The sequence below is a fragment of the Pseudopodoces humilis genome, chromosome 2 (genome assembly GCF_049639895.1).
Source record: "Pseudopodoces humilis isolate 2021_Gansu_Grassland_sample_001 chromosome 2, ASM4963989v1, whole genome shotgun sequence".
Taxonomy (NCBI): Eukaryota; Metazoa; Chordata; class Aves; order Passeriformes; family Paridae; genus Pseudopodoces; species Pseudopodoces humilis.
In genome coordinates, this window is record NC_142201.1 from 6404957 (window position 1) to 6432404 (window position 27448).

At 42.5% G+C, this 27448-nt stretch overlaps 1 protein-coding gene across 1 annotated transcript in view; it reads right to left on the reverse strand.

The window, feature by feature from the left end:
* The window catches only part of LOC102105564 (amine oxidase [flavin-containing] A), a 34263-nt gene extending 7089 nt beyond the window's left edge, over positions 1–27174 (reverse strand). The window contains exons 1-9 of the mRNA XM_014255718.2: positions 27065–27174; positions 16867–16961; positions 15422–15559; positions 8465–8569; positions 7144–7235; positions 4727–4868; positions 3054–3203; positions 1952–2111; positions 561–657 (exon numbers count right to left, since the gene is read on the reverse strand). Of these exons, the coding sequence (XP_014111193.1) occupies positions 561–657; positions 1952–2111; positions 3054–3203; positions 4727–4868; positions 7144–7235; positions 8465–8569; positions 15422–15559; positions 16867–16961; positions 27065–27110 (1025 nt within the window). The 5' untranslated portion in view covers positions 27111–27174. The remainder of the gene's footprint in view (positions 1–560; positions 658–1951; positions 2112–3053; positions 3204–4726; positions 4869–7143; positions 7236–8464; positions 8570–15421; positions 15560–16866; positions 16962–27064) is intronic.
* Between the last annotated feature and the right edge of the window lie 274 nt (positions 27175–27448).

Sequence of the window (27448 nt, forward strand, 5' to 3'; positions counted from 1 at the left end):
AACTGTAACATTTTTACTCGTCAGTTTCTACAGAATCTTGATTTTTTCACTGCACAGTTGCCTCCCTGCTCCAGCAGCTGATGTTCCTTGTCCTGCCTCAGCTCAGTGGAAAGAGGAGACAAATGAGGATTTCTTGGACAATTGCAGTGTCATTTTGGACCAGGCACTAAACATAAAAGCCCAACATAAGCCAAACACAGGTTCACACAGGTAGGTATGAGAGGGAGTTATTTCTAAATCTACTCCAAAGCAAAAAAAAAACAAAAACAAAAACAAAACAAAACCATGAACTGAATGCTTAAAAAAAAACTACAGCTAAATTCAGCAAGTCCTTCCCAACCACATCCTTTGTATTAGGCTGTTTTATTAGAACCTTCTCCAGAAAGTTTATATGGACTAGAGAGGCACAAGAGGCTTGTCAGAAGTGTTCTCCTCCATCTGTGCAAACAGTAGAAGTGGCAAACACAGATGTAACCTGGTCATTTCCCCTCTCCCTCCTTCTCCCACTATCTCTTACAAGAGGAAATACACATCTGTGAGTGTGGGCTAGCAGCTTTTACCCCATAATGGCAGGAAAAGTTCCATCAGGTTTTGTGTCATCTATGGTTATTCCAATTGGAGACTCTTCATCCTCAATGATGAAGGAACCACAGTAACCTAAGGGAAAAGAAACCCCAAGATGATAGCTTTAAAAACCTGTTGATGATCACTGTTGCTGATAGTAATGAGCAAGGAAAATTATCCATAAAAGGAACTGTACAGTAATTCTGTTATTACCAAAAACACCTACATGTCTGAAGTGTCTCTCTAACAGTTTCTCAACCCTCTTCTCTCTGACTCTGGGAAATCAAGAGATTTGTTTGTACACAAATTTGTAAAAATCTTTAAAATTCCATTGTTACTTAACATGGAATTTCTACAGATTGCTGCAAGTCCCTTTGGCTTTCTATTTTGGGGACAACAAACACTAAAAATAAATTGATCTAGTCAGGGCTATGGTGATTCATTCCATGAGTAACTTTGACCAAAACAAAACCCAGTGTAATTACATCTGGTCACTGCAGGCTCAAATTTACACTATTTTGATTTTTCTGGTGATAAGATTGTTAGGAATGGTGTTCCATAACAGCAATGTACAGAAGCATGGGCTGTCTAATCTCAGATCACATCATGATGTGATTCAGATGAACATGTGAAAAATCTCATCTAGAGAACAATGTATACACCTGACTGCATTCCTGCCTAATCTCAATGGCCAGTTTATGGCCTGAAACATGCAAAAATTATATTACTTTGATTAAGAAATATTCTCACCACTCTCAATATTGTTAGGAAGAAAGTGGAACTAATCTGTTCATACAAATAGTTATGAAAATGGTATCAGTTAAAGCTGAGAAAAACAAGATTATTACAGCATGGAAAAAATATCTTGAGCTATCCAAAATGCTAACCTACTCTTCCCAATCCTCTGAGATATCAAGTCTGCAGAACAGAAGATTAAAATCGGGGAAAGGTGTTGCTTATACCTTAAGCTCTGCTTGTCATCTGCTGTAAATTCTCTTTGGCTGACCTAACTGTCCCTGCCAGGAGGAGGAGGGAGCTAATGCTGCAGGGAGGCTGATGCTTCTGTGCTCTGTAGATTTCAGCAAGGTTTCCCAGGGAAACATTGCTTGTTCTCCTGGTCATCCCACTTCAGCCAACTGCAATAGGATTCGGGATCCTGCTTGGATCTGGACTCACCCTTGGGACAAGGCATGCACTCAAGCTCAGAGAAAGAGTTCTGCTCTCTAAGGAGCTTTACTTTTCACTTTTCTGTATGTTTGATTTTGGGGTTTTGCACATTTAATCCTCCTCTGGATTTATTCCCTGATTAGCACTCTGACACCATTCTCTGACAGCAGAACTTCAAAATTTGCACAGAGTTCCCAAGTCCTCCACTTTTCCCACCTACCCTTCCTCCTCCAGAAGGCTTCCCTGTAGTACATCATGCATTTTATGACACTCCCCATAGGCAAACGCTGAATTAACTGGTTTCTCTTTGGTGGCAGCTCTGGTTTGTAATGCATCTTTGTTGTCAGGATTGGAGGGATGGCACTGATCACGTACTTGCCCTGAAATGCAGAACAAAGTCAGCACAAGGCGCTGCCTCCCAGCGAGCTCATCCCACGGGACAAGTTTGAAAGACACCTTTAATAGCTGCTAACAGCTTTCCCACATCTGACCCTGCTAGGTGGCTTTCCCACACACTTATTTCCAGGTGACAAAAGTAATTCTGACATCTCAGAAAAAAGGAGCTGGAAAAAAGAGATCAGAGTTGAAACTTGGCTGGAGACAGGTAGGGAAATGGGACAAGAGACATCCTATGGCTCAGGTAAAACTGCCTTTTATCATCTCCAGGAAAATATGGCCCACATTTTTCCCAATTATAAGATGTTAAAAAAATCACATTTGTGCATATTCACAGGATGTTACTTCAGGACAAGGAATACTGATGGTGATTCCAGCTGCTCTGAATGTGCTCCATCCTTCTCACAGGCCCTGGGTCTGACTGGAGCAGTGCAGGGCCCTGTAGGGTGACACTATGGCACAACACTGCTGCTCTCAGGTGCTCCCAGGCTGGGGCTGCCACTGTGGGTAATCATGTGCTGATGGAGCATTTCAAAGCACCACGGTAGAGAGGAAAAATCTTATTAAATGTGCTTGAAATGTCTTTTTTTTTTTTTTTTTTGTGCTGTGAACCACAAACTTAGACACAAATAGGAAGGTTATTTTTCTTTCCTTTGAAATGGTCTCAATGCAGAACTAAAACATAAAAATATATGAAGACATAGAAAGTTAAGGTAGAAAAGTCAGAGTAATGACAGAAGCCAAGTAGCAGGACACCAAGAAGAGAGGCAGTCATTAAATCTGGAAAGCAGGGTCCATGGAGTGTCAGCACAGTCCAAGAAATAGACACACACAAATGGGTGCTTCCTGATTACATCTGGCCAAGAGCTACAGCAGATGTATCCCCCTACTAAATGCATATTCCACTTTTATTCTGATCGAATTACCTCATATATCTCATGGTTTAGAGTCTCCACAAGGACATTATCACCTGTCTGGTCGATACTGATCACAGGTCTCTCCAGTTTAACTCTGCCTTTGAGGCGTTCCATTATTTTCTCTGATATCTGACCAGAACCCCCTTTAAACTTCCTCTCCTAAAACAACAAAGAGAAAAGAAACACAAACAAAAAATCAACAGCATTATTCACAATGACATTGAATATGACTTCTGCTCACCATCATAAAATTCCAGGCCAAATCTTCAGGTCCTAAGGGTGCATAAAACACCCAGACTTTCAGAAGAGTGAGGGCATAGATCTAAGCCTCAGTGGGGATCACTGACTGAACCACTTTTGCAATGGCTTCCCTAATGACCTGGCCTAAAGACTCTTTAAGCCTAGAGAACATGAACATTAATGCAGGCTTTCTAGCAAAAATAAACATATCACTTCATTCAAAACAGGTTTTGAGTTTTTTACCCGCCACGGTGCTATCAAAACCTCCAAGTGTTAACAAAGAAACTGACTGTAAAGTGAAACATTGTGCCAGCCCAGAAGCAAAACAGATCTTTAACTGGGTCTGGTCTCGAGGTAATGAGCTTTCTCTGTCCCTGGGAAGACACAAAGGAAAAAAAGGAAGAAATGTCACAATCTGTGACACACATTTCCCTGCAATGTCCGTGCAGAGGGTCAGGGGAAGCACTAAAACCTCTTTCATCTACCAGCCACCAGCAGTAGATAAAGCATCTCACTTTTATGTGCAAGATGCTGGTACAGGCAGGGAGGAAAGGATCCATAAAGTTTCATGCTGAAAGACTGAAATGGCTACCCAAGCAGGTTTTATAAGTCTTGCCAGGGCCACTAAGCCAGAATTCCTCAGTGCTTGTGCTCAGCTAAAATTGATTGGGGTGAGGGAAGAAGGAAGCATGATAGGAACACAGACAGCTTTTCCAGCTACAATCCAGCTACAAAGAAAAGAAAGTGCTCTTCCCAGGTAGCTTTCCCTTCTCCACACGTTTCATTTAGCCATGAGTATCTCGGGATTAATTTTATTTTTAACTCTTGCTGCAGCACCTAGCAGTTGCTGATGTGGGACAGCAAACATGACTGAGGGGCTCCTGAGGAGGAAGACTCTTAGTCAGGTCTGTCTCCTACCACAGGAGAGCATCAGCACTGCTTACATCCTTCCTGACACGTGGGTCTTACAGCAATGGACAGAGGCTGATGGAAACTGTTGCCATGTGAGCTGGCCCAAGAAGGAAGGGCCTTTTGCTATTTACGACCAACTCTTTTCATTAGAGGCTTCAACACCAAAAAAACACCCACATTTCACTCTGGAGTACACTTGTTCTGAACTTCTGTGAACACTCAAATGTGCCAAGTAACCCACAGAAAATAAATTGGCAAAAAAGCAACACAACTGCAACAACAGTACTGTGCTGAAGTGAATGCAGAAAACCCCCAACTGTTTAAATAGTCCACATTTATTCCACATTTTAGCTAATAAAATTAGGGCTAATCCTAATTAGGATTAGGGCTGTATCACCCCATGAGAACACATTTCCCTCTGGCCCCACATGCTCTCATCTTTTCATTAATTGCAGGGTTTGGATGGGTACAACAGTGCACTTGCTCATTACGATTTCGAGAGAGGAGGAAGGAAATGAGACATTTTGTACCTGGCCCCCATTGGTGATAGAGAAAATCCTGGATGTGCCCCCACACTGCCTCACATACCACAGGAACCAGAGGGCAGAGACTTCGTGAGGCTCAGACGTGACGTTGACGTTGACAAAGACCGTGGCGAAGTCTCTGACAGCTCTGCATGAGACACAGGACCAGGAAAAGACTATGAGAAAATATGACTTCCTGACTGCTTTCAGGAATTTATTTGTCATACTAAACAAGGGCTGCTTTCCCAAAGTCAGAAAAGTCAAGATGTTTAATATCTGTTTTATTTTTCATTCTGTACTGAGTCTGTTCAAATGGGTTCCTACCAGCATCTCCCTCCCTCCCAAAGTATTTACCCATTTAGTTTGAATTCCCACTGATTTCACCTCTAGTTAAATAGTTTCCCAGCTGCTATTCCTTTCATCAGAACAAATACTTTTCTCAGCAGAAGAACATTTTTTGTAATCTGTTAGTGAAACTTTTCTGCATTTCTCATGGGGAGCACATCAGTTCCAGGGTCTGATGGGTCCTGAGGGACTGAAGCAGCCACACAGCCTGGACATTCCCCACTGACAGTAACAGTGCTGCACTGATCTTTTGTGAAATCAAGAATTAGACTTGGTAAATAACCCAGACACAGAAACCAAATTAGCAATCATTGCCATAAAAATAAAGGAAGGGTCACCTGTCTACCAGAGTACGTCCTCTGAACATAAATAGAGAAACAGCAGAAGGAACAGAGGATCTGGCTATTCACATTACTTGCATTTGTGGCCACAGATTACTAAGAAAATTGAGAACATTTTGCAAAGAAGGTAAAAGGACTTTGACTTCGATGAAGCTTCATGAGACAACATGAATTTATAATCATCTGATAAAGGAAGGAACTTTGCAAGTTGTCTGTGCTAAAATATGTAACTTATAAACTTTTATAACCTCATTTCCCTAAGTATGAAGTTCATTCAGCCCTATTTCATTAGCCAGGATATGAAAGCAGCCTGCACACAAGAACCCCCTGTGACAATTCTGAGAGTACCAAGACACTAAGCAGTTGCAGCAGGTTCAAGCCTAAGAAATGTGACAGAAGTCTACAGGATCAGTAGATGCTGATCTGTGACACAGGACAAACAAATCTTTTGTAGTCTTGGTCCTGAGTCATACAGAAAATGCTATGGAAAAGTTTTTCTCTTTAAGCACTGTTTTTTAACTGTGTAGAAAAATGTGACTTGGCTTAAAAAATCTAAAATGGGTTTTTACTGAGTTTTTGAATAAGCACATCCATTAAAACTGGATGTTTTATTGGCAGTAGAAGCTGCCCAGCAGAGAAGTCTGTTAAAGGAGGGATCTCTACAAACCCAGTCCTGCTTATGTTCCACCAGCTCCATGGCTAAAAGCAGCAGTAAAACTAGAAGAGGAAGAGTCAGTGCATTTGCAACAGCAGTTCAAAGTAACCAAGTCTGCAGGCAAAAGGCTCATAAAATTAATTGCAAAGAAAACTCCAATGCCACAGAGAGCACAAGCAAGTCCAAATGGCTGTACAGCATATCCCATGGAGCTGGAGCAAGACCTAAGCCATAAAAACGAATTTCAAATGGAAAGATTTGGTCAGGAAGCTGCAGGCACAGCACTAAACTGCAGTCAGAAGGAAAGGACAAACAGAGCACAGCCACACAAATAAAAGACACTGAAAAGGAGGGAGGAGAGAGAGAACAGCACAGGGCCTAGCACAGCAAGCAGGGACATGAGTGCTCACAAGAGCACACTTCTCTTTGCCTTATAAAGAGCAATGATTGAAAAGAGAAAGGAAAGAAAGAGAATTCCCAGTTGTCATCACCTCAATGGATTGAACATTGTTCCTTTTTTTATTTGTACAGTGCAGTCCCTCACAGAAAATACATTGGTCATTTTATAGATGGTGCAACACCTTGAGCCCTCTTCCTACCAGCTCTTGTTGATGTTCTGTTGGATCTGTTACTGACAAACAAGGAGGACCTGTGGGATGATGCAAAGCTGAAGGGCAGCCTTGGCTGCAGTGGCCTGTGGAGTTTAAGATCCTGAGGAATACTCCAAACAGCACAACTGCAGCCCTGGAATTTGGAAGGGCAGGTTTCACCCTCCTCGAGGGCCTGAATGTCTCATAGGAAACTATTGTGTAAGGCAAAGAGCCACAGGAGTGCTGGCTGGAGTTCAATGATCCAATGGTTTGAAGTGAAAGGATGTTGGGAAGAGCTCACACACCACTGCTGTGTGCAGGGACCTGCTGAAGCAAACCCCAGGCTCCCCCAGTACTTCTGATGCCACCTGCCAGCCAAGCAAAGCCCATCTCAAACACCTCCTGCTCTGTGCTCAGCTCTACCACAGAACCTGACAAAAAGCCACCGTCATTCCACAGCTGGAACTTCAAAGCAGGTAAAGATTTACACACTTGGTCCAGCAAATCTTATTTATCAGCTCTTTCATGGTCATTTTGTCCCATTCTTCAGCATGTGGAGCATCCCATGGAGCATCAGCAGGAATCTGGAGACAGAGGTGAAATATCCAAGGAATTATTCAGTACTTCACCATTGCCTGGTCATAGCTAGTTAGTAGCACAGATTTAATTGATATGCTGGCCAGGAGTTACCTTTGTCCCCTGCACATGGATAATTTTGGAAATTCACTAAATGGAATAGTTTCCATTCACACCTTAGGGCATGAATTGTACCATGACCACCAAATCTGTCTTTGTCTGACCAGTGAACCATATCCTTCTGCTGGGACTCATCTGGATTTTAGTTGTCCAGAAGCAATTCCAATTTAGTGGTGTCTTGTAGAAGTTGAGGGGAAAGTTCTTTATCCAGTCAGTTCTAAGATGAGTATCCAAAGGCTCCTATGTCTCTCTGCTAATTGCAGAGTAAAAAAAAAAAATTATCTAGATACTTTTCAAATATTTTAGGCAGTTAAATTATTAATAATAATTCTTTGCAGTAAGTAATATGATGTGGAGGATACTACCATATTCCTAAAACTTTAGAAAATGTACTATTGACCAAAAAAATGTGTAGCATAATACATAAATTTGATTCTGCAAAACTACATAAAATCAATGGAATTTGCAGGAGTACAGTGAGTTATGCTTGAAGATTCTGGTAAGGTAAAGCCCTTGGTTTATATCTAGATTATATGGGAGCTGATGAATATTTGAAAGAGAGTATAATGCTCCAGGGGCTGCAGTTGTACTGCTTATATCTTGAACTTTAAAAATAAAGTTCCTGTGAAGTCAAACTGGAGCCTAGCTTAGGCAGCTACAAAAAAAAATAATCATCTTTACTCAAAATGCTGTCACAAGGGAAGAAGAAAAAAACCCTCTAATCTCCCAGCTCATGGGATATTTTTTCCTGTCATGAGAAAATACTTACACTGAGTTCAACCTCTTTTTTCAGATATCTTAGATACCTCCAGATCTTTCTGTCTCCTCTCACAGAATCATAGAACAGTTTGTGTTGGAAGGGGCCTTTACAAGTCATCTAGTCCACCCCCCTCTCAGTGAGGAAGACCTATTATTTCTGACAATTCCTGGGAAATACAGAAATCATTCTGATGGATGTTTTCTTTCTGTTTTGTTTTGTTGTTGAGGGTTGTTTTTGTTTTTTTTTTTTTTTTAATTTTAAAGAAGCAATAAAAAACCCTGCCAGAAAGAAAACAAAAACCTGATTTATTCACGGTGACATGAGCATTGTAGGAAACACTGAATTTTCACAGCCTACCTCTTTTCCCATCTTGTCCATGGTTCTCCAGAAGTTATTGTAATCCAGATAAACCAAGGGATTCCATGTTGAAGGGCAAATTCCTGTGAAATTTCGTGACTTTCCCTGAAATGCACAGAAAACCACAAACAACTGAAATACAACAGAGCACATCTTCATTACTCAAGAACACAAAATTCTCAGAGCCATCACGTGTTTGGCCTTTGGCCCCAAAAGACCTGGCTGGGTTTTTGTTTTCTTCTTTTTCGTTCTCCTGCGTATGCACCAAGCAATGGAACGCGTGTTGCTAAGTAGGAGGGCTGAAAACAGCTGGACTGGCATTAAAAATGACAATAACACATTTTTATACCCACTATTCTGAAAGGGTGGGGAGGGGTACATTTGTTCTGAGCAGGTTGTCAAATTCTGGGCTAAGGATACTCAAGCCATGGCCAAAGAGATAATATTCCTCGTTCCTAAGAATCCTTCATTATTACATTTAAATGAATCTACTACTTGCCTGCTGCTGAAATGTGCTTCCTGAAATTTGTGTGGGTCTAAAATTGAATGCATTTCAAATTATTTAGGCACCTTTATGGTACACCTCACCTTAAAAGCAACCTTACCTCTATATTATTCCATGGAAATAACCTAGCCTATAAGAAAATATCTGAATGGGAAGTTTTTGGTTGCAGGAAGAAAAATATTGTACGCTTGCAAAAATGATGTCAGTACTTACGATGTGTGTGACACAGAGCTGCTATTATCTGAAACTGTTTCAGATAATCCTGTGATATAATGATAAGAGAAACAACCTAACAGCAGCTGCTTCTTTGTGATAACTTTAATCTGAAAGAGGAGGGGATCAGCAGGTAATATTTTTTCTTATTAAATTGCTTTGGACCTTGCCCCATGTAAGTCAGTGTGAATTTCCCATCAGATCTCTGCTGTCTGCCTTTCCAGATGTGTCAGAAGTTGGAGTGAGGATGCAGGGAACACTCTGACCATGACAGGTAGGAGCTGTGGTGCTAAAGCAGTTTGCAACCTGCTTTTCATGGCCCGAGCCAGCCCATCACACCTGGCAGGTGGGAGTCACAGACCAAGAGAGAGGCTGCAGTGCTTCAAATGCAGGAAATGGGGACCCAGGACAGAGGACATGAAGCAGGAGCCAAACACACCTTCCTCACACTTGGTGAGAGAGAATTCATTGATCTTCCCCACTGATAATTGTGTATTTGTGTGTAAAGGCATGTGGGCTTCTGATTCTGCAGAACATTTTTCTCTGCAAAGATCATAACAAAGATAGAAGGTGCAAGATGAAACTCAGAGATCATAGTGAGCTTTCAGACTTGGCAAAAGCAGTATAATACCGAAATTCCTACACCTTGGTGAACTTTTGTCAGACCCAGGACAGGCACAGTAGGGGAGGCAAATGTATGTGGGTAAGGGACCACAGCAAGACTTGCCTGGTCCTCTCTCCTCAGAGCAGGGTTCCAGCAGTACCCCAGCTCTGGAGCCCATCAGGTCACTCTGTGCTGCTCCTCCTCACCATCTTCAGTGAGGGCAGCAGCAAAGCCACTCTCCTGTTCCAGCCAGACTCAACAAATTCTGCTCTGGGACAAGCAAAGCATCAGGTTGTGGTCACAGCACTTAGTTCAGCCTGAGATTTGCAAATTCAATGTTTTAGAGTTGGTTGGTTTTTTTTCATTTCCAACAAATGTTGTGCTTTCAAGTCACCAGGAGGTGGTTGGTTGCCTCTGGATTTCTGAGTAGGTAATCTCAACCTTGTGTACCACATACATTTTTTTCTCTCTTTTCTCCCTATTTTGTTCTTTTGCAGACTTACCCTGAAGGAAGGTGGCAGCGGGGATGCTGCTCCAGCCTTCTCCAGGTGCACATGTGCATGCAAAACATTTCTGCCATGGCAAGAGAAGAGTAAATTCTCCTGTGAACTCCCAGCAGGGAATCCAAAATACACCGGCTCTTCCTTTCCCTTGAGGACAATTTCTCACTGCCAGGCTGCAGCACTGTGTTGCACTTCTAAAAGATCGTCAAACACTTCTGCTCAAAATCCACTTATTGCTAGTCATTTTATTCTGATTGGGAACACAGGTGCAATCCACATTCCTTCCTTGACATGCTTTAACACCAATAATTCTGCCCTTCAGCAGAGAGGAGGTGCAGTGCTGCCAGGCCACCCAAATCAGGGTGAGGAGCAGTTATTATTACTGCTGTTCTGCGCTGTTGATACTGCATGGGGGCAAAGGCAAAAGATAAGCCTGTGTCCAATCAGGAGCAGCAGCAAGAAGTTCCCAGTTTTTCACTGTTCAGTGAAAATCTCTTTTCAAAAGTCCTTCTGATAAGTGACTGCACTTGTATAGAGCGCTGTAACTTGCAAACAGCTCTCCTATCCTTAGCTTTCTTAGCTCAAAACATCTTTGGTCAATGGCATAGCCCTGGGAGATCAAAGGGAATACATGTTTTATCCCCTGAGAACTATGAAATGCCAAATGATAATTATAAAAGTCTAAAGTTGTGTTACTTGTTGCCCTCTTCTGCATGCAAAAAAGCCCACAGCCTCAGTGAGACTGGAACCCAATGGCAGGAAAAGATGGAAAAATACAACAGTGCTAACAGACCTGCAAGAGGCTAAGACTGAATTCAGAGAGGCTGAAATAGTTCACAGACACAGTGATCCTTGTGTGGCGGGGCTGTACCTATCAGAGATGGGATCAGAGGAATGCCAGCTCTAGCAAATTCCAGGAGAGAAACTCCCATTTCCCATCGGGCAGTGTGAGCCCAACAGCCTTAGACACATCAGTTCTGCAGCTTTCTCTCTGGCACAAGTATCTCCACAGCAGGGAGTAAATCTAGTCCAAGTGAGATGGGGCTGGTAAGATATTAATTTGGTTTTAATATTGTCTCCTTGCTAGGCAGAAGAGCTCTGGCTGAAAGTTTCACAGAGGAGCTCACTGCAAACAGGGCAGGTCTTGCAATTTTCCATTTTTAAACAGATTTATAGTGTTCTGGATGTATTATTTTCAGAACTACTGTTCTCTTAACTGAAAGGCAAATAACCCACTGGCTTAGTTCCCATGCTGGCACATGGCTGCCTGACTGGCCCACAGAGTTTATCCAACTCTTATTTTCATTTCCTGGTGTATTGAGTCAGATCTGAGTCCTGCTGCCTGCTTGGATTCGTTACCCCACACCAATCCAAAGAAAACAAGATGCTCAAGCACCACCCCTCAGTGGTTAGAAAGAGGGCAGCGAGAGATGAGCTCTGCCAGGTCCCTTCCCTGCCCAGGACCATGCTGGGGCTTGGAGCCAAAACTACAGGAATTAACCCCAAGTTGTGACACCACCCCAAGTTTCAAATTGTGCCAGAGGAGCAGACAATTTTGCCAGATTTGAGAAAGGCAGGTCTGCCTCCTGCCTGCTGTGCCAGGGACAGGACACACTGCAGGAAGCACAGGAGGAGCATCCCCCATGCCCCAGAGCAGGGGTTGTTATTGCCAGGGGCTGTGCCCAGCACAGAGCAGCAGCTCCCCGTGGTGAGATCCCTCAGGAGAGAATCCTTCCCTGTCCCCACCTCCAGCAGGTATCAAACTATCCCTGGGAGCAGTGCTGTGCCTGGGACTGTCTGATCCCTGTGTCTGAGCAGCAAGTTTGTGGTGATGTGCAGGGTCTTAGTCACAGACCCACTTTTTGAACCCCAAGCTCTTAATCTAAAGGCAGGATGAAGAAAAGAAAGGACTAGATGGCTAATCTGAAGCACTGTATAGAAATCCTCATATTTTATCAAGTGTTCCTTCCCTCTGAAAATCATAATTCCTTATTAAGTAATATTGTATATCCTGGAGCTGTGTGCTGCTGCCAGATATTGCAGGAGTGCAGCTATAGGAGAAGGTTATTACCACACCAATGCCTCAATTTTCTAGAGTCTTCTACTGAAAAGGTGAAAACAGCACAGAGCTTCAAGGACCTCTGTTAAAACAAAAAGCTGTCTGCCAGCTCAGGGAAAGGAGAACTCCAGCACATCTGCCCTTTCTCAGTCCAAAAGCACTCTGGCTGAATTATGGGACAGGGAAATTTAGCTGGATAGAGGCTCATAACAAACACTGAAGATTTAAGTTACAGATTTACAAGGACAGGATATCAAAAGAATTCCTCATTAACATTAAAGGAGTCCATGTTACCATGCTAACTGATGGAAAAGAAAGAACAAATGGATAAAAAAAAAGGTAAACAATAGTTATATATTTGAATTTTCAAAGAAACTGTAACTACAAAGGAAACCTGCACCAATGAAGCAACTTGGTTATTAAAGCTTGCAGTACATGGGATTTTTCCACACACATATGGGAAAAATTCCTGTCAGAAAGAAGCGGCTCATTAAATCCCTCTGGGGAATTTCACTTTCTCTTGGCTGCTTCCGCTGCTCAGAGAAACCATTTTCCCACTTTCTCCCAACTCAATCAAAGCAGTATCCTGGAAATCTTCAGAAAAAGCCAAACTGAACTGATTGTTACGGTAAAGAAAAGACCCAAAATCTCTAAATCCAAGGGTGCTGAAGATTACATACAGATGTCACAAACACTTTTAAAGCTGTGCTTAGTCATGGCAAAAGCACTTCCTCTCCCCTCTGACAAAACCACACCGCACTGCAGACTTTGGAGAAAGCTCTTGGGAGGAGACCTTCTTGTCTGGCCCTGGCTACACACTCCTGGACAGCCACCAGCTGACAGAAACAACAGCTGAGACACAAGGGGAGAAGGTTTAATCAGACCTTTCAAACCTGAAAGGCAGCAGGTGGCCCATGGCTGATGGTGTATTAGCCCAAGAAGCCGAAAACATCCATCTTTCAGATTAATATTCAATTTCTGGTGGATATGATCCTTTAATATCAAATAATCTCTTTGTTAACACTTTCTGCCATCTAGGAGATGCCACAGGTGCTTGTGTTCCTGGAGCAACTGAAAGGAACATGGTGGGTGCATCTTCAGCTGGGAGAGCACAAACCCCTACCTGCACCTCCCAGCCAGCCTGGTCAGGGTGCAGCAGGCAGGTAAAAGAGAGGCAGGTGAAAGAGCCCTGGGCTCTGACCAGCCCAGCCAACAGCCAGGACTGCACAGGTGGAGTTTAAAAGCTTCAGCTAGAAGTGGAATATAAGAGAGGGTTCAACAACACATCCCTAAATCAAAGGGCATGGTGGCTGCACAATGTCTCAAGGAAAAAGGAAGGAGAAAAAGCAGTGGGAAACCTTAGGAAAAGACAATGGAAGAAAAGGGCTACAATTCGGGAAGGGAATGTGGGAGAAATGAGACCTACAAGAAGAAAAGCATCATTATTATTCACCCAGTGCTTACATCTGGGAGACCTTAAAACCCCTTTGCTCTCACCCTGCTCCAACAACTACAGCTCCCTGATTAGCTCAGCAGGGCCACGATGAAAAACCCAGAATTGATCCACAGCCTGTGATCCAGTTGAATAGCTCATAATGCTGCCTCTTGCTTAGAAATACGCTTTCACTTCAAAGAAAACATACAAAATTAGGTGGTCATTAGCAGGAACATGCATAATGCAATGTGGGACAATAAAAAGCTGCAGCTTTTGTGTCAAAATGGATTAAGGGCTCAAAGTAATATAACCCATTAGAGCCTTTTATTTAACATAAAGAAGATAAGTGCCTTTTAGGATGCTGAGAGATACATGCCTGAGCTTAAATTGGAGTGGGACAAACATTCTGCTGGTACAAACCAGCCCATCCCTCTTGCTGTAGAATTACATCAATTTTGCATGAGGGAGTGACAAATAACTTTTTTAGTATTATGGAGTGGCTGTGCAATTATTCAAGATGTGCCTGTTTTATGAGCATGGCATCAATCTGCCCAATAAGGAGTGCTTGCAGAAGCAGATGGTAAAACTTTGCAGCGTGAACACATTGCTCTAATTCTTAGGAAAAAAGTGGGAAGGTAATAGGAATGATACCAATTAAGGATCCATCACATAGGATGGCTTATCTATATCAAGTATGTCAACTGTGACTCATATAGGCTTCAAGTCTGGTTCTGCCAGAGTCTGTTAAGCACCAAAACTAAAGAATATTTTTAAAAAAATTGAAAGTGATGGTCTTTGCAAATTAAAATAATACTTTGAGTTATGGATACAGACAGTAACATCTCACTCCTATGAATCTTAGGTCTTTCTTTGTCCTTCTCCCTGCTGCTCTCACCCTGTACTGGTTTTGGCAGCAGATCCTGGGTAGGACCTGTGCAAAAATATCAGTGGGCCAAAGATCTGTCACGAGGGCTGGAAATCAGCTCTGAGGACATGTTTCATTCCTGGTCACTTCAGCCATAGCAGTACTTGCTCAAGAGTGGCCACCTGGACTGCTGCTGCCCCACACCTCAGAGAAACTTTTGGTGACTCTTGGGAAGGGCTTGTGCCATCATTAGCTAGAGAGGGAACCTCAGAGTCTCAGATGGGATGATTAATTCCAAACACCCATTTGTGAGATGAATCCCACCCCACGGGACTGGGAGAGATCTCATGAGAATCCAGTCATGTGGGCAAAATATATTGTCCTAGTCCCAGGCTAGCTCCATAATACTGTTGTCCAGTATCATCATTCAATACTATCCATCAATACTATCATTCTTTGAATTTAAATTTAGCTTTTTTTTCAGAACAAGTATTTTCTGAACTTCATGCAAAGCTTCTTTGGAGGGTATGTTCAAAGACAATGTGCCAAAGGCATCCCAGATCTGCTGTCAGCTGCATTTTCTAAACACTTTTAAAAAGAAAGTAAGAACCATTTGTCACACACCCAACAAGTTAAAACAGAATAACAACACTTCAAGCAGGTGCTTTCTGGATTACTAAGGGTGAGTTTTAAATGAAACCCTTTTGATGACCGTCAGTAATTTCCAAGTTTTTGGAAATTTGGGTCCCTCAGCATGGAAATGCAACACTTACCCCTTTATGATGGAACATATGGCCCTCGACATACACTTTATAGGTCTCCACCCCCAGCTCTTTTGCCAGTCGGAGAATCCGGTTTTGGGTAGGTCCCACATAAGATCCACCAACATCTACATAATTCACTTTATCGTTCTGTGGAAAAGAACACAGGAATCAGAAGCTGTGCAGGAAGCTCCTCAATAGAAACATCTAGAAGCAGAAAGAATTATTCCATGCTGAACGTGTATGGAATGTATGGGTATGACATTCAGGAGGAATTTGTTCATGGAAAAGGTTGCCAAGCATGGAAATGGGTACAGGGAGGTGGTGGAGTCACCGCCCCTGGTGATGTTCAAGAAATTCACATTGCATTTCTTGTCATTGCAAAACATTTCTGCAGCTGAAACCATCTCCAGCATCAAGGCTCATTTTCTCTCCCTAGATACCTGCCTAGACTTAATGCTGCAGGTGCTGAGCACTGCACTGCAGTTTTCCAGGAGATTAATCTCCTTCCCAGCACTGCACTCCTTGGCTCCAGCCTGCTGCTGTCTGGACAGGGACCCCCAGCCATGCCTGCCATGAGAGGTGCTCAATGCACCCCTCAGACCAGCATCCCACTCACTTGGGAACTGAGAAGAAGGCAGAAGGTTTCAGGGATGCACACTATTACAGCAGGCTGATCTCCCAAGACAGTAACTCTTTTCAGCACTGTTTATAGTGAGTATTTTAAACCTGGCACTCTCAGTGTCACAGAAGGATGGTGTTTATGCTCCATGTTTCACACACAATCATTTCTGCTGGAACACCACTGTTTATCTCTGGCTCCCCAGCAATGGCACCTGACATAATTTACACCTCCCTCAATTCCAGGGTGGGAAGCAGAGGTAATGTCTGTATTACATTACCCTGTGCCACAAGTCACTCTTCTTTTCTTTCATTTATTTTTTTCTAATGGCAATTGAGATGCAGTTCATTTTTAGAAGAAGGAGTGTTACTTCAGATAATTTTAAGACATTTTAAAACATACATCTAAGCATAATGATGTCTGGCCCTGCTCAGGCTGCTTCTTACACAGCTCTAAGTTATCATGCCTGTTACAGAATGCAAAGGGAGATGGGAAAAAGAGGGGTAATTTTCTGACACTCATGATCCCAGATGATGGTTTTCAACACATTATTGAAGTCTAGGTAGACAATATTAATTTTTCTCTCATCTACTAAGCCAGTCACTGCACCTTAGAAGGCTGTCAGGTTGGCCAAGCAGGAATTCTTGGTGAACACATGCTGACTGATGACTTTTGGACTAGTCAAAGAAGCTCTGTCACCTTCTGAGGGATTGAGCTGAAGCTGTAGTTCTCTGAATCAAAATAATTGCAGTTCCCTGTGTCAAAATAACAGGAGTGACATCTGTCACATCGTAGACCAGCACAAGTGAGAGTCCACATCCCATGAAGCACTTACCCTGATAGTGAATGTCCTTCCTCCAACTCTGTCCCGGGCCTCAAGGACCACCACACTGACCCCAGCCTCAGACAGCAATTTGGCAGCTGACAAACCTATCAAAAAAAAGAGAATTAAAGCAAGTGGCAGCAATCAGCCACATTAATGGTCAAAAAACTGAACCTAAGATTCAAGGTCAGAGATTTCAATAGAGTGGTCCCAAAAATCCCTGGGAGAAGTTAGGAACTTCACATGGCATCTCACCACAGAAATCATGTGGCTGCTGCTTAGCTGCACATTATAACCACTCACAGCATTCACAGACTGAAGCTTCCTCCTTGGGTTGGCATTTTGGCCTTTTAAAAGCAGCAAAAGATCAATTATTAAGGTACAGACACACATCTTACTCTTCATTTGTGCAGCCTATGGAAAGGCAGCACCCAGCTTGGGGGACTTGCAGTGCTACAGTGACATCAATAAAGCTCCTCTCCCACATCAACCCCCTGCTCCTCTGCTGTCCCTTGTCCTCATTCACATGCAGAAGGAAAGTCTGCTTCACTGTCAGGATTCATTTTCAGCAACGGAGTTTGACCATGACAATCAAACAGGCTGCATGTAGATACTTTATAAAAGGAATTATGGTCTCAGCAAAAATCATCTAATTATGGGACTTTGTGATGGAGCCACTCTGGAGACAACTGAAATTCAATAGGACAGGAGACCTCTTTGCTTCTGACAGATGCAAGCTGAAATTGTAAAAAGCAATCATGAGTTGGTGAAATCAGATTATCCCACAGCCCTGCAGGCCAATTTGGCACTGAAGCATTGTTTCTTTGGAGTTGTTTCCCCTCCTTAAGTACACAAAAGGCAGCCCTATTGATCAGAACTTCCAGGATAGCCTGCAGGCAGGAGTAACCATATTACACTCATGTTTATTACACTACCTTGAAATGTGATTAAAATCAACTGCTTGTGAGCCTAAAGAAGGCATGTCTGAAAAGACCAGAGGAGAGGAATCATCCTGGGAAGAGTTAAATATACTCCTTTATTCTAAGGGCAATGCAGAATTGACCATAAACTTCTATGCATAGAAACTTTTAATGGGAAAGTGAAATGCCATTCACTGGAAACCAGAACTGAGGAAGTTCAAATGTCTTACATAGGCAGAAATTATATATATAATTTTCATACTCATCTAAAAGTAACTTTACACCCTTGAACCATATTCTTCAGATTGCTGCTGGAGCAGAAGTATACTTAATTCTTCCATCTATTTAATATTCTAATTTTTTTAATTGCAAGCTGTTTTTCAGTGGAATGGATATCTTATAAATTGATCTAATTTATTTCAGTGATAATTTTTTTCCTCCATGAAACTCTAGAAACAATTATTTTCTAGCTAATTATTTAATCTGTTGAGAGATGGTTTCTCTTCCTCCCCAACATAAATGTAGAACTCACAAATCTGTGATGTTGAAAACACATACTGCAGTATTTTCTTACAAATACATGATTTTTTATATGCAGAAAAATGAGATTTCAAAATGTACAGTGGGTTTTGTCACAAAATAGTGGATATCCTACATACATAAAATAAAAGGCTGCATTATCCATTCTGTGTAAATACCACTGGACACTCAGACATGAGTGGGTAATTCTTTTGTAAGAAAGTTTACTGTAGATATACATGCCTTGAAAAAATTGAAAATGAAGCCTAAAAATGTCCAGCCTAGGTATGAAAAAAACCAAAATTAAATGCAAACCTTTGTGCCTAAGAACATAATTTCATGCTGAATACAACAGCTCTATTCCCGCCACAATTGTTTAGGAAGAATAATGGTTACACTGGACTGAGTTGGAAGTTCACTACTGGATTATAGCTTGATTATGGGATATATCCAAATAAAGAAGGGCTGCTAAGGGATGAAGAATGTGTTGTAATGTGCCTCAGGTTCTCTAACCTGCTTGCCTGTTAAACTTGTACTCCAGACTTACAGGTGGTTAAGTTTCATTATTGTTAACCCAATGGTCATCTGAGAAACTGGTTCAAAAAAAGAAAAAGGCTTTGAAGCTTCATAGGTTGGGAAACAGCAAAAAATAAAATGAGACAGCAATGGCTTACTGGGAACTGGGAGAGGGCATGACTCACAAGTAAAAACAATAAACAAAATATGTTTATTTAAGATTACTACTGCACATTTATTTGCTCAAAGCATGGAAACTATTTTCTTTGAAAATAGAGAACTAGGAACAACACCCACTCACAGCATCTCCCTGTCTATCCCCATCACTGTCTGTTGGACCCACCTCTTTAGCTCCATCCTGGTGAGACTGAAGTGTACCAGGTCCAGGTGCTTCCACAGGTTTGTCTAAAGTACAGGTCATGAAACCTCCGTGCTTTTTACACACAATTAAACTCTAAATTGACTGCATATTTGCCCTTCATCTTCTGCATAGCTTGAGTTTTCAAGACTTTTGTTGCTGTTCCAGTATCCTGGACAGGACTGGACACCAGAGAGTGACCATTTGATTGATGGGGTAAGAATGAGAGAGGAAGGAGTGAGACCTTCTCTTTTCCTGCTCCTTGCCTCATCCCTGCCTGCTCAGCTCCCCTCAGGCTGCATGGAGCTATCCTCTCACTTCCTCTACACCATCTCCATCCCAGAGGACATCACGAGCCTCAGCAACTGCCAAGGAGCAGGGAAGAACTTGTGGATGCCCCATCCCTGGAAGTGCTCCAGGCCAGGCTGGATGAGGCTTTGAGCAGCCTGGTCGGTGGGAGGTGTCCATGCCCATGGCAGGGGTGGAATGAGATGGGCTTTAAGGTTCCTTCCAGCCCAAAGCATTCCTCACAGGCACACTATCCCAGGCCAAAGGGAGCACTGGGCTCGGTGCTCAGACTCAGACACCGCAGTGTGTGACCGTGCTGCAGACACTCCTGTCACAGCTCAGCCTGGGGCTGCGTCACCTCCACCTCCTCCGAGTGCAGCCTTGAGATAAAGCTGGAAACCACCCCAAACCACTGGACAAACTCCTTCCAGATATCCCCCTAACCCCATGAATTAGAAATACACTACTTGCCTCAGCAAAATGGAAGGAGCCTGCCAAAACCATGCCTCATTTGCAGTGTCTGGCTGTGGAAATTCACTTATTGTTAAATGAGAACAAACAAGACCAGACATCCTCCACGAGGGTTTCTATGGAAATCTTACAAGCAGCTCCCTTCCTCTGAAGATGCCATGCAGGAAAGCTCTGTTCCTATTGATTTTGCAGTGCTATTAAGGACTCAGAATTGCCGCTGCTACAGATCATTCTGTGGCTGCTCTCATCCCAGAAAACTGTAATAATCCTACCACAAGCAAAGCCCTTTGAAGTTCATCAAAACACTGGGTATATAGTAAAAAAAAAAAAAAAAAAAAAAAGAAAATAAACTAAAATGAATTGATGCCAGCCTGCAGATTAGAAGACACACCCCATGACTGAAACATAAGAATACTGAATAATACTGAATTTAGTAATACAACAAAACCCTACTTCTACCTCACAGAGAAGAAAAGTTCACCTCCACAGGTCACAAAAATCACTGGGACTTAAGAGATTTGAACTTGATTCCAAAGGAGTCCTGTACTGTGGAGAACGGTTTCCTGTTTTGTAAGGAAGTTATAAGAGTAGATTTATGAGGATAATTCCAAGTTGCCTCAGTGCTGGGGTTGATACAGGACACATGAGCAGAGATGAGTTCTACAGCACACTGAGAGTTTTGAAAAAGTTGCTTTATTGGAAATGTCGTAGTGATTGCATACTTTTCAAAATCTAGGCTCTGTAAATACAGAACTTCATTAGAATTCATAAAATTCTTATTAATCCACCCTAGTGTACATGGCATTGGGTTAGCCACATTGTGAGAAAGATGTTTAACTCCTTACTGTAGTCTTCTAGCAGGCTTTAATTGAGGAAATGGGGAAAAATCTTCCTGTAAAATCCCAACATTTTTCTGATCTTGAGTGGGGAACTAATTCTCAGACTTTTTTTGCTCATTTTTCTAATATGCATCAGAGTAAAATAAGATAATTGGCAATACATTACTATTGAAGTTCCAATGTAATGACATTCTAATGTTGTGATTATTTTTACTGTTTCATTGATGGAAAAACCTAACAATCGAGTAATTAAACCTGTCAATGACCACCTTAAAATCAGCTCTCATTTCTCCTGCGAGAAATCCCTTTGGCAAGTAAAAATGAACCAGTCAATAAGAGATGTAAAACATTTCTGCCATGACCACAGGGTAAAATCTCCCTTTGTCACCTCTTTATTCTTCTCCTGTAACACCAATTACCCTTTCACTGGAATTTTTGTGTGCATCATAGCGTTTATTTAAGTTTTAAAATACAGTTAAAATGTGCTCAGTTACATCAGATTGACCAGAGCAGCCACTAATGGGCAACAACACACAGAAAGCTGAGAATGAAAGAATTGTTTCTGTTCACTGAGTAAGGATTTAAAGATTCTCAGTTGCCACTGAATATATGTGTAAAACAAAATAAAACAAAACAACAATGCTATTAATTCAGTAACAGCATCTTAAATCCACACAAAACAGCAAGAATGCACAGTGTGGATCACAAGTCTACATTTATTTCTATTTCAGTGCTGCCTAATACCATAACATCACTCATTTTCTGCTTGTCAGAAACCATGTTTTATCTTGCCATACTTCCTTTCACACCCCTTCTTGTAGAATACTTGATACTGGAGAGAGATTGAGTTTATGTATTTTGTCATTTTCAGCTAAATGTATTTAATTTCTTTTTCATCAGTATTTTTTCCCTTCTAGGAAAAAAAAAAAAAATCCACTTGATTCAGCAAAGATCTTAACCAAAAGAGAATAAATATTTTTTATTACAGAGTACATTGTCCAAAGGAGACCAAGCCACTTACTGGTTTCAATGGCATCACTGTCTAAATGCTTTCTACAGATCAAGCCTTGTTCTGAAGGGCACAAAGACAGTTCCTCATGGACAATGTTAACAGAAATACAGTGGGCAGGAAGAGGGAATTCTATCCTAAGAATTAATCTGTTCCTCTACACACCCACTGGGATTTTCATGCCCACAGCTTCTTGCAGTTTACATCCCTTCCCCAAAGTAATGCCCTCCCCCAAAACAAAGGCAGAAAAAAGTTAATAAGCACAGGGTAGGATATGAGGCATCTTTCGTCCCATTACATATTAAAATGAGCAGTTAAAATGATGACAGTTTGATGCCACCTAGTAATGGAAACAACCAAGGTAATTACACACATTTTATGACTATTGACAATTTTTTTAGTCAGTGCTGTGCAGAATTAATTTCTGTTATCTAAATGGTGACGTTCAACTAAAAAAGTATGTCAAAAAATGTTGCTACTAAATTATGATTAATGTCATCACCACAAATACCAATAACAGTTATTCCCAGAAAAGACATCATGCCTGTCCCATGCCTGGTTTTGTAATGTTAGGGTATTTTCAGGGATCTGTCATAAGCACTTGGCTATTTCTTTTGCTGGTTGGGGCAAATAACACTCATAGGATTTCAGCAGCAAAACAGCAGAACACATTATGAACAAGAAGGCAAATGGAAATTGATATTTCTGCTTATTTGCAATTATTGTATAGAGCATCCATTACACTTTGTACAGGGCTCTGGGAGTTTTGTCCCTGCTATAAATCTTTCTCACAATAACAGTCAGCTTGCTAGGAGTACATTGGGAACTCAGAGCTCTGTGCAACATTGTTATTTATTTCTGCATCCCCAAAAATGGTCTTTAGGAATCTCTGGTACTATATGACAACATCATCACTGATGATGATGATCCACTGGCTGGATCCAGGAAGAAGGAAGGAAGGAACTGGGTAGGTGGAACCCAGCACAGGACAAATGCAAAGCGAACGGAGAATACATTTTATGAATCAAATGTTGCATTCCTATAGGTCAAATCCCAGGTAAATACAGAAGTAACAGTAGAGGGGAAAAAACCCCAAAACTATTGAAAACTAGTCCAGATTTGCACAGGTCAGACTGATTCTGTCTCACACCAACAACTGTGTGTTTGACAGTTTATCTGACACCACCACCCACCAGCAGCCTGGCGCGCTGTCAAAACAAACAGGGCAGTGTACAACAGAAGTGGTGCTGCCAGGATGGCAAGCAAGGAAAATCTGCATTTCCTCATTATTCAGTCTTTCTCTCAGAGCCCAAAGCCAAGGCGTAGGTAGCTCGAGGGGTAAGGCTGTCGATCACACTCTGTGGAGCTGGAGATGCCAACACAGAGTGCTTCTCCACAGAGAGAAAAACAAAAAAGTCTTAATAATCTATCATATGTTTTATTTCTATATAAAGACCAATCACTACTATTTTTACATACAATTGTTATCCTACAATTTGTGGCCCTTGGACTCCCCTGTAAGTTCAGCAGAAAGCAGCACTGTTTCCTGCACATGGCTGGGAAATCCCAGCTCTGATTTCATGCACCCACACAATCTCCTTGTTTCTACATAAGAACAAACATCTTTTTCAGTGGAAATAAGAACTATCCATGTCAGCAAATTATTGTCTTAAGTGTAAGATTCAATTACATCTCTTTTTCCCTTGTGTTTTGTACTTGTAACACAATGTGCTGAAATTTCTTCTAAAAGATATTTGCATACAACATTTTTTGGACTTCTCTGCTTCTGGACATACTTCTCCATATCTGCTGCCTCTCTGGTTTACATTATGTAGAAAAACATTATTAATTCCCCATGCAATCTTCTGATAAACTTGTCTTCCACATGAGGTGAGGCTGGCACATGAATATACTCCCATGAAAAAACTTAAGGTATTTTGCTTACATTCTTTTTTTTGCCTTTCCAAATTTGGAACTATTTAAGCTTGAATTTTCAGGGCGTGTTTTTTAGGGTGTGGTTTTTTTGTGATTCTCTTCTGCTGGAAAATCTTGGTCAAAAATGACCATCTATTTCTTAATGTCTAGGGAAAACATATTCTTTGATTTTGGAAAATCATGCCTTTTTTTAATTCCTACTTTGGACACTGCAGCAGCAACTTGAAATTTGGCAGGGAGGTAACCCTGGAGTCAACATAGCACATTTTGTTTGTTATCCATGTGAAAATATGCCCCAATAAGGTCAGTTAGAAAGCTTTCAGAAATTACACGTCACAGCAATCATTTTTCAGATCTGACAAGCTGAAATATCTGAGGTTTCTCTCAAAACTCTCTGTGCATTTATTGCTGTCCAGTTGTTATTGAGCAGTGCCTGAGGACTGACTGAGCATCCAGGACCTCCTTACAACATTTTGTACCATCAGCTTGCTGGGTTTCAACAAACAAACAACCAAGTAAAATCAATCAAGTCAAAATCAATCCAAAACAACACTCTTCAGTTCAGTAGAAAATGCTATAAATAGAAAATGGGAGCAATATTCAAGCCATATAAATTCCCTGTGGGTATGGGGAAAGTCTTTAACTTCAGGCACCAGTTTATTTAATATGCTTGGGTATAAAATGCTGTAATCAATATTAACTGTATTACAGGGGACCTTATCTATTAAGAGCAACACAAACGTGCCTGAGGCTTTTACTGGCCACAATCCACATTTTTAACATGCAAGACCAAGAGGAAAGAGGAATCTATCCCAACCTCTGCAGCTCCGTCTCTGTAGGGATCCAAAGGCGCTTGCTGATGAAGCCTGGGCAGTTTGCCTGTAATTCCATGGGGTACAGCAGGAAAATCTCAGAGGTAGAAGCCACCCAAGCAGAGAGTTCTTCCAAAAGCTTCTGCTTCCAAAAGCACTTTTTGCAGAAGCTCCCTCCACCCCTAAATTGCAGTTCCCTACAGGCAGAGTGGATTCTGTGTCCTGGGAATGACCACATTGGGGTGTGCCAGGAGCATGGATGAGCAGAACATCCATCAGGCTTTGTTCAGAAATTGCCTCTCAGGACCATGCTTTGCTCTGAGGAACAGACAACTCCAGAGCTGCCTGTCAGGATTTGAGCTTCATTTCACAAATAGTGGACAAATATTTTTAAAAGCCACAGTGTCACTACTGGGAAGTTCACACTCAATAAGCACCTTGCTTACACCTCATACAGATTTCATGTATTTCTAGTAAAGAAATAGTTTATCCCAGATTTCCTATCCTTTCCTGTATTTAAAACACAGTAGGAGAGGAGACAGAAATCTCACCAGATGAGTCAACTGCAAATTCAATTTCAGAGTTACAAACAGCAAGTCAAGACTGGAGTCAGAGATGTTGAGAGGAAATCCTGTCCATGCTGGAGCATGATTTACTATGTACTCCATCAGAAGCAGAATTCTAGATAAAGATTACTTTTTATTGTTTTTTAAGATCAGAAAGCAGCACTGTCTAACCTCTTGCAGAACTGAGGTGTAGGCATATTGGTACAGAAATGGTAGTGACAGAGAAGCTGTGAGAAAAGCAAAACAGACCAGAGGCTGATCAGACTTTAATCCCCAGCTATGAATGGCAGTGTAAAGATGGATAAATTATTAAATGAGGCATTTATTGTCTATTTTTCAATGTCTGTTTTCTCAAAATGGTGCCTGTTCTAATTCATAACAGGCAAACACCAATTTCAGTGCCACTGGCATAGGGTTTCCATTGGCATGAAAAATGCTCCTGTACCCCAGGAGTGCTGTGACATGTTTATTTGCCTTTCTCACGCCACCGACAAATTTTTGGGGACTGTGAACATCATGAAATTTTCTGCTTGGCTCCATTTCAATCCCCACACCTTGGTTTTGGTCCAAGGTGTAGGTGTTACAAAGTAACTTCGTGTTTTTGTACTAGTGAGGCAAGATACCGCATAGAAATACTCGAAGCATTTTCTGAAACACTGCAACAGGTTTGGGACCTGGAGGAACGAGGCACCCTGAAGGGAACAAGAGCTTCTCAGAGCTCTAAAACCCATGTTAAGAGGATGTTGCCATCAGCTGCACACAGAATGGGTGGCAATTCCCTAAGGACACTGTGTGTGTGCATTACAGGAACCCTAAGGATGAAGACCGAATGTCTCATGCTAGCAGGAAAATTACCAGGCATCTGGTAAAACTAAAAAGCAAGGAAATCTAGATTCAAAGTCTTCCTTTCTGTCTAGTGATGCTAAAGATTATTTGCATCTTTACATATTCACAAATAATTATTTAAACAATTACTGTTCTTTTAGTAAATGAAATAACATAATTATGTAAAGCATCTACTGTTTTCTGCATTAATTCACCACAGATTACACCAATTACATTACAAAATTACAATTACAATTACAAAAACAAATACACAGATTACACTGACTCGCTCTCAGTACTGGTAATACCTAACTTTGCCCACACCAGTAATGGCTGTAACATCATTGAAGTCACACAATCATAAAACTCACCTTTTCTGAATCATTAGTGTAGTGAGGGCTGCCTAAAACCTGAGACCTGGCCAAAGCTGCCAACACAAAATTGACCTGAGGGACAACCTAAACACCAATTTTCTCCAACACAGCAACATTCTCATTGTAGGTAACATAAAAATAATTAATTAACGAGTTTTTTTTTTTTTTTTTTAAGCACAAGGATGAGAGGCCGTGATGCAATTGCTGGTGTCAAAGCAGATCTGAAGAGTATTTTGGGAAGTGCTGCCTGGTGAAGTGTGAGGAGTCCATGGCACTTGGGGAATCGGGCTGCCTCCAGAACAGCTCACAGCAACCAAACCTAACCTAGAGATACTCCCAGATGTTTATTCTGCAGCGTTTTTCCAAACAAAACAACTGCCACCGCTGCATGGGCAACCTGAAAAAACCACGTCAAAACAGCATCTTTGTGGGGATGAGCAACCCCAGCCCGTGCCCCCGTACCCCTGCCGTGTCCCGCACCTGTGGGCTCTGCCGAGACACTTTTCCCTCCAGCCTCCTCCCGACGGCCAGCGAGGCAGGAGCAGCGATTTGTCCCTAACACAGCGACACGGATCGTTTCCCCTCTCCTTCTCCGAGCGCTCCTGAAGCCCCCGTGGCCCTGGCGCTGTGCCCGTCCATCGCCACCCCCGCGCCACCGCCCGGCCCCGCTCCGGGAGCGCTGCGGGCGGGATTCCCGGTGGGATTCCCGGTGGGATTCCCGGTGGGATTCCCGGTGGGATGCCCCGCGGGATGCCGCGCCGCTCCCCCGCCGGCCCACCTGAGATGCCGCCCCCGATCACGATCACGTCGTATCTCTCGGCCATGGCGCCGTCCCCGCTGTCCCTGTGCCACCCCCGGCCACGGCCGCGGCTCCGTCCCGGCCCCGCTGCTCGGACGGCGCCGCCCCGCCCCTGGGCGGGGTCACACCGAGCTGCCACCAATGGGCGCTGCCTGAGGGCGGGGCCTCGTGTGGCCACGCCCCCAGTGCTTGGCGCGCGGCTCGACGGGGCGAGGGGTGCTCGGCAGCACCGGGAACACCGGGAATGAACACCGGGAATGAACACCGGGAATGAACACCGGGAATGAACACCGGGAATACACACAGGGAATGAACACCGGGAATACACACAGGGAATGAACACCGGGAATGAACACCGGGAAT